This window comes from Aspergillus foveolatus (assembly GCF_047715535.1).
Source record: "Aspergillus foveolatus strain CBS 279.81 unplaced genomic scaffold BDW70scaffold_2, whole genome shotgun sequence".
NCBI lineage: Eukaryota > Fungi > Ascomycota > Eurotiomycetes > Eurotiales > Aspergillaceae > Aspergillus > Aspergillus foveolatus.
In genome coordinates this window covers 1184999-1197508 of record NW_027396066.1, presented here as the reverse complement: position 1 = coordinate 1197508, position 12510 = coordinate 1184999, and the positions used below count along the sequence as shown (strand labels likewise).

Sequence of the window (12510 nt, the reverse complement as noted above, 5' to 3'; positions counted from 1 at the left end):
AGCGTAGAAGACCTTGACGACCATGTATATCATTATGAATCGCCAAAAAGCTGAGACAAGAATCAACTCAACAACACGCGAATCTCTCCTGTGGTGCGCGGGAACAACTTTCTTAAGCTCTGTCCCTGTCCTCTTTCCTCAACCTCAACCTCACCGTCACCTTCACCCTCTTCACCCTCTTCATTAACTGCACCGTCACTCTGACCAACACCCCTAGCCTCATCAGCTCCAATAATCATCCCCTCCACAAATTCGAAATCACGACAAAATGCTTCAACCGCCTCCTCCGTAACACTTTTGACGAAAGTTGCGCTCTGCACACGCTTCAAGTTATCTGTTGCGTCCATGAGTGCCGAAGGCAGGAAGTCGTCTAGCTGCTGACTGGTTGAAATGAGGGCTTCGGCTTGGAAGGCCGGGAGGTCTGCAATAGCTGCCAGATCCTTCTCCGTGCTTGATTCTTTGGATTGAGAAAATGGTTGTAGAGCTGTTAAGAGTACTTGAAGGCCTGAGGTGTCGAGGAGGTAGCGGTGCTGGATTTCGAGGAGTTCGACTCGGAGAGTGGAAAGCGTTGCTGAGAGAGGAGGAAGGTGCGTTGATGTTGCAAAAGGATAGGGCGAGATGGCGGAGCGGGTGGTAATATGAACATTTGTAAGGTAGATCGCGCGGGCAGTGAGATCGGGAAGTTCATCTGCAGAAGATTTTGCGAGAGTGAAGAAAGGGTCGAGGGCTGCGTGGAGGACCGGAGTGAATTTGTTCTCTTCAGATTCGGATGTGATGCTGGGATCTTCTGTTCCGAGGGAAGCCTCGTGGGTTCTCATCAACGCTGTCAGAACTTCTAATGAATCGAGCAGGAACTGTGGCGCCGAGAGATCATCAGGCGGTGCCAGGGCGGAATGGTCCGTTGAGATATTGTTGACTTCGTCACGCATTATTGCCTGAAAATGGTTTAAGGTAAACTTTTCGAGAGCCCTGAGCAGCTCAGCAAGGTTGGAGTTTGGGCCCACTAGTTTGGAAAAAATGGTTTGGTAGAAGGAAAGTAGATTGACGACCTTGTAGCAAGTGACCGGGTCATCATGACCTTGGATCACTAGTTCAACCCGCTGACGCAGTGAACGAGCGACTCCGATGAGATCCCGACTTACTAAATCGCTGAGGGCCTTTTGTCCGTCAAATGTAATTTCCTCATCTTCATCGATTCGTGACCACGGCTCGCTACTTAGACCGGCTTGAATTCCCTTGGCGAGCTCGTCTCCCTCGGCAACAAACAGGGTCTCCAAAGCTTCACGCTCGGAGACTGCAGTGGAGTGAACCCATGCAAGCATATCCCCGATATACCTGAGCGGGTCATGGGCGGAGAATTCAATTGGCTTCACAGCACTATCTCCCCCGGAGACTGCATCCGTCAGGGCATAATGAAAAGCATCTGAGAGAACATAGTCTCTGGCCTCAGCAAAGAAATCCAGACAACTTTGGAACAGGCTCGGACGCTCAGCCAGCACCCGCAGAGCTCGCCGAATCGTACCACTGATCTGGGGATCCTCGAGGTTTAATGACTTGAATTCTTTCTGAATCCAGCGGTAGAGCTTCTGGTAGGCCGAGTTCAGGCTCCTGGAGCTTTTCTCCATAAGCTCGAGGCCGAGTCTCTCGTGCTCTGCACCTAGTAGAGCTTCACAGTCGCGGTGTACCTGCTTCACCCGCGCAAGCACGTCAAAGAACTCATCATCTATTGGCTCTTCAATGGATGTCAAAGCCAAAATTTCTTCTTCTGAGACTATAAAGTGCTTTGTAAACGCATTTAACAGACGTTGTTTTGTTTCGGCCTCTTGCTTCTGATTCATCAACGCAGATGCTTCCTCCAGGACTGGGGTGGTGTCCTGCTTGGCCAACACGATGTGTTTGCGCATTTCATCGCACGTCTCCTTCAGACTCGATATAACGCTACCAATGCGTTTCAATTGCTGCAGCCCTGTCAGTATATGGTGGAATAATTTTACTCACTTCCCCGTGGCTTGGACAGGAACCGCTCACATCCGCAACGTTGCCAAAGTCCCTCACGATCTCCGCATTGCAATCCACCACTTCCTTCTGCACGTCAAGGCGTAATTGCCTCCGCACCTCCGCGGTATTGTGGACACCCCTCAGGCTAAGAGTCTCGAGCGCGTCGCGTATATCCGAATCCGCGTACGACACGGAGAGTACACTTGTCAATCGGTTCGACAAAGCATTGGAGCGCTGTTGGAGTGGCGGAGAAAGCGGCGACAACGCCGGGGAGGAATTCCGAGGCGATATACTGGAAGGAGCTCCAGGAGGAGGAAAATAGCTAGCAGTAGCCATGGGGATTGACGATGGATCAGGAACGGATCTGAAGACGGCGGATCGTGGTAGTCAGGGCGGAGGCGGAGAGAGAAGGGTGGCCGCGGATCAACAGCCTGGCCGACCTAAACATTCAAAGCAACCTTTTCCTCCCGACAGACGGACAGCTCAATTTGTATCTAGATTATTGAATCGCTCAGAGGACCAATTTTATACATTTGAACGCCAATACTTCCGGTCAATCTCATGGATAGCCCGCTTGCTTCCCCAGCCAAGGCACGTCAAGCCGCCATCCAGGCCAAAGACTGGGCATATGTGAACTCCTGGTTAAACCGCCGTTACGCGCCAAATCCCGTTCCCGAGTTCGAGAAGAATGAAGATACATTACGTACATTACTAGCCCTAGCTGCGGCGAACGAGGCAGCAGATGAAGAGGCAGCGATGCTCCACCATGCGCGTGAGCAGACAATCGAGGGTTTCAAGGCTCGAGAGGCGATGGAGGTCAAGCAAAAGGTGGAACTCCTGCATATGGTAGAGAACTGTCTCGATAAAGCTGGGAATCGGGACCTCGACGATTTGGCTGAAACAGTCGCTGTTCTGGGCACGCTGGGCACGAGCACAAAGGACGTCGGGCAGTCGATAGTTGAGCTCACCAAAGAAGAATTCGAGACCCAGGAGCAGATGCAGAGGGTTGAGAGGTTGCACAACTATCTCAAGCGGGAACTAGTCACTTTACACGAACAACTACAAGAACTCAAGTCAAATCCCGCGTACGAGATGCCTGCCGATCTTCCTGCCCTTACGGCTGAATGGACACGAGGCACCAAGGTTCTTAGCGCCAAAGTTAACGAGTATAAGGACAGATCAGCAGCATTGGAGCGCAATAGCAACAAGGGTGCCACTCTAGAGGAAGTCATATTGGAAGAGGAAGAGGTCGGCAGGTTAGTGGACTCGGTCAGGTCACTAGAAGCTAGGATCGAAACATTTCACAATCTTCCTAAAGACATAACTGGTGCTCGAGCCGAGTATAGGAAGCTGGAGGCGGAGCTCAACCGCCTCATCCAGATGCGCGACACGATGTTCGAGAAATTGGTGGGCAGACGTTAAGGATGATCTACTCTTCTTACGAGAAGCGGAAAACAATCCGGACAATTGAATCGGCAGTCTCACTATTTCAAATTAAAGCTAATTTACAGGTCAGGCAGGAACTATCTCAGGTATGGATGGTATCGTAATTCATCATATCATATTCATGAAGCGAATGCTGATCGTCATGGCAATCTTCAATAGGCTGAGCGTTCTCTGACAGGCAATCACTATCTAGTGATCACCAAGGCCAACAGCGTTCTTGACCTTATCGCCACTGCACATACTATCAACACAGTGACAATCAAAAAGTCGTCAAGATTACTTACATAGACTGAGGAGTACTGCCGTGGCCCTCCCTGTCGCTCACACGCTGGCTCTTGTCGAAGGCCTGCTGGGTGGTGCTTTTCTGGTCCTCGGGCTGGACGCCGCGGGAGATGCGGTCGGTGGTATCGGTGACGGTCTCCTTCACCCTTTCCTGGGTGGACTTGCTGGCGTCAGGAGTAATTTCCTCCTTAGCCTCTGCAAGGCTCATAAGTATCCAGGTCTCTGTGCTATCACAGGAGAGTGAACTCACTTGTGGAGAAATCTTTGCGACCAAAGTCAGACATGTCGATATTTGTTGACTGGCTTGTATTGAGTTTCAGAAGTTCGATGTGATTTCAGTGGGGATTTCTTGATGTTTGCGAAGAGGAAAGCTGATGGAAGAAGGTTTGCAAAACCAGTCAAGGAAGGGGTTTATATAACTTTCTGGTCCTCCATATACCTCAGAAATGACGTCGATGTCGATACACGAATCCAGATACTACTTCGCGCGTTCCTTCTCAACTCAGGGTTTGATGGCGTACACTGCCCACGGAGTTATGACCCCAGCTTGTGAAAGTACGTCATCAGGTCTAGCTGTGTACTGGCCTAACCATGCCCAATGTACGCTTGAATACGGTTTGCGTACCGGTACCTGGTTTTGTTTCACTTCGTAGCCCCGTCGAGCTTAAGGGTGACAGTCCGGGGTTGATTGTTTATGACGTCATAATAACGGAAAGGCTCAACTACCCGATTTCGGCGTAGCGCTTTCGGCACGTGAGACCTGGAATTCTTCTATGCCAAAATCCGAAAAGTTCCTACCAGGGTCCAGAAGGCGGCTTCTCGAGGCAGAATCACCGCCACCATCAGTTTGCCCGCCAAGTGCCACAGCCCATAACTAAGAGTCATCCTCAACAATGTCTTATGACGGATCTCTCACGATAACGTTGTTTCGTACAATCTTTCTAGCTTCACGTTCTTCATCATGCTGATTCGCTTTGCTTCATCAAGCATCATTTTCTGAATCTAGCTTTACTTGCATTTCGACTCGAGCCTTGTTTATTATCCGCCACAGCCGCCATCAGAGCGCCTGACACCATTTGACATACACAGAACACAAAATCCTGAAATTATCAATATTGCTACACATTTTTGATTCTTGCCAATGCTACAATCCTCTGCATCAACATCAAATTGGGACTTCGCTCCGGTGTTTAACCTCTTGCGGTCACCCACACGTCAGAACAAGGGACAGGCGACATGCGACACATCCTCGGATCATCCCCTGCCCTTACTTGCGTCACATGAAATAAGGAAAGATGACGTTGAATGGTTGGATACTGGAGAAACATCCCTGTCCGGTGAATACCTTAGCACGCCGAAGCTAGGGGATTTCGGCTCTCTGTGGGAGCTACTGGGTAACACCAGCATTTCATCTGATTCGCAAAGCGAGACCCGATCACAATTGGAACCGTCTCAGACAACGAACACCAAACCTATCACAATTCTCAAACGGCCCGTGGTTGAAGGATCGCTATCTACAGCGGAAAGTCCCCTACAGCGAGTCATCGACTCCACAGCAGAGAGTAAGCACGATGCTCAACGTAGTGTGCCTGCCCAGCGGCGCCGACGCCGAAATAAGACCACTCAGGAAGCTAGTTCTCCCGAAAGTAACCCTGAAGGAGAGTCCGATAGCTGTCCCAGTGTTTTTGACCTCCCGCTCTCAAAACCACAGAGCATCCCGTCAATGATCCCACCGCAAGTCGGTATTTCAGAGATTAGAACGGGACTTCTTGAGACTCCGCCGTCTTCTTTCGATGAGTCGGATGATTTTTTGACTTCCAAAAATGTCAAATTCTCTGCCAGCGCCGGAGCACCTCGATTACAACCACTTGTTTATACCTCCGCAGCCGATCAGCGGGTTGGGCTTTTAACCAAACTTCTGAAGGACTTCCCTGATTATGCTGAACTTATCGCCGAATCTGGGCGGTCGAAACCATCAAAGAAATATGATATTTCGGCTCGCCCAATACATGTATTCGTCGATATGTCGAATGTGAGTCTGACGCGTAGTTTATTCCCAATTTTGCGATTCACTAACTTATGGCGAAGATTATGGTGGGGTTTCATGACACAATGAAACGATCGCGGAACATACCTGTTCATACCAGGATTCGCCGTCTGCCGCTTTCATTTCAAAACTTCTCGTTGATATTAGAACGTGGCCGATCAGCAGCCAAGAGAGTTCTCGTTGGCTCTGATCGCATCGCAGCTATAAGCGAAAGCGAGCAACTTGGTTACGAGGCTAACATCCTCAACCGAGTTCAGAAAATCAAACAGCTGACCCCTCGTCAGGTGAAATCCAGGAGAAATCCTCGGATCACCTACCAGGATGGCGGTCATAGTTCTGAAACGAACGATGGCCCGGAAGAACGTTGGGTCGAGCAAGGCGTGGACGAAATTCTACACCTGAAAATCCTGGAAAGTCTACTAGATGCGGACGAGGCAGCGACGATCGTGCTGGCTACGGGAGATGCCGCGGAAGCAGAGTACTCTGGTGGTTTCATGAAAATGGCCGAGCGAGCTCTTCTGCGTGGCTGGAGAGTTGAGTTGGTTAGCTTCTCCCAAGTGACAAGCTATGCCTATAGGAAGAAGGAATTCCGTTCTCGGTGGGGTAGTCAGTTCCAGCTAATCCTTTTGGATGAGTACATTGAGGAATTGCTGAAGATTTAGACGCGGTGGATGATGCTGGCATTCAGCGCTGTCCTGATATCTCTACTTTTCCATTAAATGAGCACTTAACAGGCCATGGTTGCCAGGAATAGACCTGAGTTTTTTGAGTCAGCAGTTGTAGAGTATTGTGTACTAGATCTCTAAACCATCAACAGCTCCAATGTAGTCCAAAACATCCTGGGCTAGCAAGCTCGGAAATTTGCTGCTAGGCGGGGCTGGCGGGGCAGTCTTATCAGCTACCTACAGAAAGTGCTTAACTACAGCTCCTCACGGATCTGTCGCCAACATCAATTATATCGCCATGGCCACCTTAACACCCCAAGATCTCTACGGTGGCGCCATTAAAGCTATAATTCCAGAGCGCTGGATTGACGCAAGGTCTCGTCAACCGTTAATTTCACGGTCAAACATTGATTGCGCTGCTAACAAGCCTCGAACAGCTCTCTTCGCCAAATCCCTGACCACCAAGAATTGTTCCTTTCGCCAACCAGCCTCTCAAACCTCATTTTTGAAATAAACGAGCGCGTCTCAGAAGAAACAGCTCTGTCTTCTCTCCAATCTACCCCAAACCAAGAAGCCCTCGAGATCCTAGGTTCAAACACCGGAGCTACGCCCGAAACTGTCGACAAAGCAGCAGCATTATACCATTTGAATGACATCCGAGATGACGATGGGGATTCTCTGCGCATCATCACTCCTCCGCAACAAGTCTTCGCACGTCAACTTCCTCGTGCGAAAGTATACAAGGGCGCTGCGCAAATAACATCAACTGCGGTGCCGCGCTCTCGTGTTGCGCCCTCTATTGGAGGTGCGGTGGCCGGCTCGAGCACCGATGGAGTGGTGTCCAGCGTGAGTGTTCATTACCTGCTTGTCAGGCTTGAGGAGCAAGAATCCGATGTTTTGGTCTTCTTTAATGTTCCGCATAAGGAGTTCGATGAGAAGGGGGACCCAAGGGGCCTGCTAAGAGAGGAGGAATTAGCGAGTGAGGTTATCAATGCGCTAGTTGATAGATTGGAGGTCGCGGACTGGGGTCTGTTCGGCGGTTGATGTTGTTGCTTTCTGCACCTTTCTTCATGGGTTCTAATTCAGTCTGCTTGTTAATCGTGACTGCCTGTGACGAATTCTGGTATGATACAGGGCATTGGATAGAATGGTCCGAGGATTATGATTGAATATTTGGAATATCCCTCTCTGCAACCACCCGCCAGCTGGTTTGTCTAGCGGGGGTTACACGCATTATTAGGTATTGAACACCCTCAGCGAAAACATGAGCCTTGTGCTAACATTTTGAATCAGTTTCATGAATGGTCTAATGGGAACTTTCTTGGATTCAGTGCCTCGCAGAGTTAGGTAGTTGGACGTGATACTCACTTCTACGGTATTCCAGCAGATTTATTACCGAGTCAATGTTTGCTCAATGGATAAATTGACGCTGATGATTTTGGTTACGACTCCTACCTTTGGTGTCTGGAACGCCGGTTTAGTCGGACCGAAAATGAAGGGGTACGATGTTATCTCATTCCTCACCAAGACGTCTTAACAAAGTATGAGGAACATTCCTGCGGACCACGATTGACCCAAAAGTCTTCTCATCCGGATCTTGCCCGTCTGAGGTTCGAAACTCAGTCTGGAACTTCATCCGACTTTGTATGAGCGAGTGATTAACTGCTGCATTCTCACAAATCACTCCACTATGCATGATCGAGTGAATTTCATGTGTTATCCAATCTCAAGAGGGGCCAAGTCTGATTAGATTTCTTGCTTTGCTTCGTCTTCCCCTTCCTTCTTCCTCTTCGCTGCTACTAGCTGATCCTCTGTTTACGTCTGCCCTGGACAAGACATCAACAGGGACTAATATAACAGGACCGACCAGCATAAAAGCAGCATCCGTTCGTTTTGGCTGAAATGAAGTGGAATGCCTCTACTGCAGCGTTTCTGCTCAGCTGCTTAGCTGTTGCTATTCCCATTGATGCTGCCGGTGTTGCTGAACCAGAAGCCATAATTGAAGTCACCGTCTGGGTGGACGAGCATGGGCAAACACTTTCAGTCGAGACCATGCAACCCACTGCAACTGTTGGCAATGTCAGTGTTTCTACGCGGCACCAAACAGAGAGCTTACTGACCGATACAGAGTCCCACTGCCCTTCCTCCTATCCCCGCAATCCCAGCCCTAGAAGCACCGCACAATCTTGAGCCTGTCATCACAGCCAACACCGACATCAAAGCAAACAATAAATCCAGCCTCGACAAAGAGTACTCAAGCTCGATGCATCCGAAGCAAAACACCCAATATTTCGGCATCTCCTACTCTCCCTACAATGCCGACAACACCTGCAAGTCCCAGGAGCAGGTAAGTATGGACATCGACAGATTAACCCACTACGCCTTCGTTCGCATCTACGGTGTCGAGTGCGACCAAGCCAAAAAGGTAATCACCGCCGCCCGCCGCCATAACCTCCAAGTCTTCGCAGGCGTTTACGACCTCCACAACCTCTACGGAAACCTCAAGACCATCATCAACGCCGCAAGACCAGATCTCTCCACCCTCCATACCATCTCAATCGGCAATGAACTCCTCAGCCGCGGTCAAAATTCTGCCGGGGACGTCACTGCCGCCGTTAACAACGCCCGCGCCTACCTCCGCACTTTAGGTTACACTGGCCCCGTCGTCACAATTGACACATTCTCCAAGGTCCTCGAGCACCCTGAACTCTGCCATGTGTCCGACTACTGCGCCGCCAACTGCCACGCCTTCTTCGATGCAACACAAACCCCTGAAACTGCAGGCTCCTACGTCGCTGACGTCTCGCGCCGTCTTTCCAAGGTCTCTAACGGAAAACGCACGCTCATCACTGAGTCTGGCTGGCCGCATACAGGGCAAAGCAACGGGAAAGCTGTGCCGTCTAAAAAGAACCAGCAGAAGGCCATTGAGAGCCTGCGTAAGACGTTCTGGGATAACCATAGTGACCTTGTACTATTTAGTGCGTTTGACGATCTGTGGAAGGTCGACAATCAATGGACGTTTGGGGCGGAAAAATATTGGGGCATTGAAATGCAGTAGGCTTTACTATGGTCATGGTATTAATTGGATGTCTTTCTCTTGCTTCTGTTCTTGCTACCCCTATTTCTTGCATGCAGACCTGCGTATCACCATACCCTAACCTTTGTGCGTTCCTTTCTACAGCATTGCTTATGTTTTTGATTGGTCATATGCATCAGCTTAGTTGTTTGCTGGCTTCCGTTTGTGCCGACACAGTGGTACCTGTGCTTCTGTCTGCTGGTAGATTGAATGATGATGACAAGCCTTGATAATTCTGTGAAGTGCAATTGGTGCAGCTTCTTTAATGCGTAGATTTGACCAGAGCTATATTGGGGCTTTCAGACTACTCCATCTTCACAATTAGATCATTTAGCTCACGTTGAGAAGAGGACTTCTTTCGATCGTCGATTGACTCCGACGCATGCCACGCGGGCTGTGGTCTTGACTATTGGCGACGAAGTGATGCATTAACTCGTAGAAGGTCATGGATTCATAGAGCTTTAGAAAAATGTAGAAGTCTGCCCACATAACAGCTATCAAATACTGAATTAGGATTGATCTTCGTCACCCGCGAATAACTTCTTCGCTCATCCAGAGTCCAGCTTTCAAAGCTACCGCCGATTAATTTCCTGCGCACCCCACTAGCTTACTACTCCTTAAAGGGGGAGAATGAAAAAAGAAACAAGAACATCAAGTTCATTAAAAATATAAGTTCTAAGAAACAATGCAACGCGATGTAATACCATCCCTAGCCCCAGGATGCAAGAAAGAGGTAGGTGATTAATAGGTAGTAGGTGGGCCGCGCCCCAATTTTGCTGAAAGAAGGGAAGAGAAAGGCGTAGAGTATTGGTACATTCATAAGCGGCAGGTCAGTACGTATGTACGTTGAATGTCGAACTCCCATTAGTGCGTGCAGCTCGAACATGGCCGTCTGCTGACAACATGGTTGATGATTAGTCTATACAGGAATAGCGGATCGGCGAAAAGAAGTGACATCAGGTAAGTCGAAGGAGGAGGAGTGAGCGAGCGAGCGAATAGGTGAGGAAAATCGGCTGAGACAGCTACATCATGGTCACGTTAAGTGTGTCATTACCAGGTTCTTGTTATCGACGCAGGAAGCAGAGTAGAAGCAAAGCGTCTGCAGCTTACTTCCTTTTGCTCAAAACCTTGGTAATGGCATGACGGATTATGGTTCCTGATTTTTCGATCTCCTTCTTCGTCAAGCCTGTCGTGACGCATACTTTCAGAGCAGCGGGGACATTCTGTTTTGGTTCGAAGTTGTCATCGAGGCATTTAAGGCGGGTGATCAGCACACCATTCGCGATGCACTTAAATCAAAGAAGACATGGTTAGTATTTCGAGCAAAGGACTTGAGTAAGCGGAGTCGAACCTCATCTACTACGTCTTGCAGGACGTATTGTTGGTCCTCATGACTAAGTCTTTTCGCAGCAACCACTTCAGGCTTCAACACAAGGACAAGGATCGGGTTCTCGGGCGCACTTGTACAGCGAACCCAATCGCTGCGAGGGTCAAGCTGCGCCCACATGGCCTTTGTGAGGTCTCTCAGGTGCGAGATTGTCTCGGGGCTGTTCTGCAGGATGTTGATTGTAGCGCTCGCCGTCGTGGACAGAAGCGCAGGCAGTGCCGCCGAAAACGTGTACGCAGCGGCCGAGATACGCTGATGGTGAACAATCTCCTCCGATCCTGCACAGAAACCCCCTCCCGCAACCAATGGGCCGGCCAGCGAGCCCACAATCATGTCAACCTCGGCCGCGTCAACGTTCTGGTGTTCAGTGATACCACGTCCTGTCCTTCCCAGGACGCCAAACGACCATGACTCGTCGAGGATTAGTCGGAACTTGTACTTCAGCTTGAGTTCAATCTTCACAGCTTATCAGCTATGTCCGAAATATTAAGAAGTGAAAAGGAAACTAACGATCTTAGGCAAGTCACTCATGTCACCATACGACTCGAACAAGCCTTCAGTAATGATAAATCGTCGAGTGAGAGGCTTCCTCGCTTGCTCCTTGGTGATCTTGGCCAGAACCCGCTCAAGGTCCTCCATATCATTATGCTCGTACCACCGGACTATACTCCGCGAGATCTGGATACCCTTCCGAATGGCGAAATTCACGCCCTTGTCCGCAACAATAATATCACCTCGCTTCGAGAACGCCGGAATCACACTTGATATGGTCGAAAACGCTTGGGAGTAGATGATACACGACGCTGTGCCAAGATAGGAAGCAACATCCGCCTCGGTCTTCATGTGGACATCTTGGGTACCATAGAAACCTCGAGGACCGCAGGGTCCTACACCGTAATTGCGAAGTGTCTGGATTGCCTTCTCCTTGATAGATTCGTTCGTGTTGAAGTTATAAAAGTTGTAGGAACCGAGGTTCATCACTGTTCGACCGTTTGAAAGTCTAACTTTAGGACCAACTGGGCTATGGTCCTTTGAGTATCAGCATGCGAATATGCAGGGCAGGGACAAGTGGCTTCACGGTTCGTACCCGGCAATGACTGGTCTCTTATCTATCTCCATTTCCTCCAGGGCGGTTGGTTTTCCTACAAGCGGTTCCGGGGTCCATTCATCCACTAGGTCATCAATTTCATCTTCCGAAAGCTGGACGACACCGGGCTTGGTAGAATACTTGGGGGCGAGCAAATAGCGGACGGCGAACAGGAATAGAAACAACTCAACGGCCGAGCGGATGGGGTCATTCTGATAGCTAGACTTTACATAGCGCAGAAAGATTGCCGAACCCGGAACGCGATGGAAAAGATTGGCGAGCTCATGAAGATATTCAGAAAGGAGACGCTGGGTCTCCTGAATATCCATGGTGACAACAAATCAGCGATAGCGCACACGCTGCGCAGGCAATAAAGAAAACGAAGTTTTTGGCAAAAGGCTCAAACTAAGAATGATACCATCGACGCGGGAAAGAAGAGTGGATAAGGAACTGAAGGTGATGGAATGGGAAACTGCTTGAAGCCTGTACGGAGTGGCCTAACCATAATTCTTGCGCGGTCTC

At 49.6% G+C, this 12510-nt stretch overlaps 6 protein-coding genes across 6 annotated transcripts; 3 read left to right on the top strand and 3 right to left on the bottom strand.

The window, feature by feature from the left end:
- Positions 1-138: 138 nt before the first annotated feature.
- On the bottom strand, positions 139-2356 carry cog6 (Golgi transport complex subunit COG6; the record flags this gene model as incomplete). Its single annotated transcript, XM_073735248.1, has 2 exons — positions 2029-2356; positions 139-1958 (listed from the first exon to the last, which is right to left on the bottom strand). Coding segments are annotated over exons 1-2 (1934 nt in total), but the record flags the coding sequence as incomplete, so codon positions are not given.
- A 147-nt stretch (positions 2357-2503) lies between these two features.
- On the top strand, positions 2504-3511 carry BDW70DRAFT_127278 (uncharacterized protein). The gene has a single exon (XM_073735247.1). The coding sequence runs from the start codon at positions 2560-2562 to the stop codon at positions 3418-3420; it is 861 nt and encodes a 286-aa protein (XP_073600900.1). The 5' UTR covers positions 2504-2559; the 3' UTR covers positions 3421-3511.
- On the bottom strand, positions 3461-4365 carry BDW70DRAFT_127277 (heat shock 9/12 family protein). The gene is made up of 3 exons (XM_073735246.1): positions 3977-4365; positions 3729-3921; positions 3461-3676 (listed from the first exon to the last, which is right to left on the bottom strand). The coding sequence occupies exons 1-3, from the start codon at positions 4008-4010 to the stop codon at positions 3634-3636; spliced, it is 270 nt and encodes an 89-aa protein (XP_073600899.1). The 5' UTR covers positions 4011-4365; the 3' UTR covers positions 3461-3633.
- A 502-nt stretch (positions 4366-4867) lies between these two features.
- Positions 4868-7482, top strand: BDW70DRAFT_146975 (uncharacterized protein; the record flags this gene model as incomplete). Its single annotated transcript, XM_073738651.1, has 4 exons — positions 4868-5758; positions 5815-6379; positions 6699-6813; positions 6876-7482. The coding sequence occupies 4 exons, from the start codon at positions 4868-4870 to the stop codon at positions 7480-7482; spliced, it is 2178 nt and encodes a 725-aa protein (XP_073600898.1).
- Positions 7483-8237: 755 nt separating this feature from the next.
- Positions 8238-9705, top strand: scw4 (putative cell wall glucanase (Scw4)). Its single transcript, XM_073742301.1, has 2 exons — positions 8238-8517; positions 8567-9705. The coding sequence occupies exons 1-2, from the start codon at positions 8341-8343 to the stop codon at positions 9494-9496; spliced, it is 1107 nt and encodes a 368-aa protein (XP_073600897.1). The 5' UTR covers positions 8238-8340; the 3' UTR covers positions 9497-9705.
- Positions 9706-10043: 338 nt separating this feature from the next.
- Positions 10044-12490, bottom strand: lcbA (serine C-palmitoyltransferase subunit lcbA). Its single transcript, XM_073735245.1, has 4 exons — positions 11989-12490; positions 11412-11922; positions 10866-11357; positions 10044-10803 (listed from the first exon to the last, which is right to left on the bottom strand). The coding sequence occupies exons 1-4, from the start codon at positions 12315-12317 to the stop codon at positions 10621-10623; spliced, it is 1515 nt and encodes a 504-aa protein (XP_073600896.1). The 5' UTR covers positions 12318-12490; the 3' UTR covers positions 10044-10620.
- Between the last annotated feature and the right edge of the window lie 20 nt (positions 12491-12510).

Excerpts from the sequence above, each read along its gene's own strand:
- lcbA (XM_073735245.1), bottom strand. The coding sequence starts at position 12,317 with ATGGATATTCAGGAGACCCAGCGTCTCCTTTCTGAATATCTTCATGAG. Across the intron at positions 11,923-11,988 it reads AAGAGACCAGTCATTGCCGG|CCCAGTTGGTCCTAAAGTTA; the intron begins GTACGAACCGTG and ends AAAGGACCATAG. Across the intron at positions 10,804-10,865 it reads TGCAAGACGTAGTAGATGAG|TGCATCGCGAATGGTGTGCT; the intron begins GTTCGACTCCGC and ends CTTTGATTTAAG.
- scw4 (XM_073742301.1), top strand. The coding sequence starts at position 8,341 with ATGAAGTGGAATGCCTCTACTGCAGCGTTTCTGCTCAGCTGCTTAGCT. Across the intron at positions 8,518-8,566 it reads CCACTGCAACTGTTGGCAAT|AGTCCCACTGCCCTTCCTCC; the intron begins GTCAGTGTTTCT and ends TGACCGATACAG.
- BDW70DRAFT_127277 (XM_073735246.1), bottom strand. The coding sequence starts at position 4,010 with ATGTCTGACTTTGGTCGCAAAGATTTCTCCACAA. Across the intron at positions 3,922-3,976 it reads TCGCAAAGATTTCTCCACAA|AGGCTAAGGAGGAAATTACT; the intron begins GTGAGTTCACTC and ends TGAGCCTTGCAG. Across the intron at positions 3,677-3,728 it reads GGCAGTACTCCTCAGTCTAT|TGGCGATAAGGTCAAGAACG; the intron begins GTAAGTAATCTT and ends TAGTATGTGCAG.
- BDW70DRAFT_127278 (XM_073735247.1), top strand. The coding sequence starts at position 2,560 with ATGGATAGCCCGCTTGCTTCCCCAGCCAAGGCACGTCAAGCCGCCATC.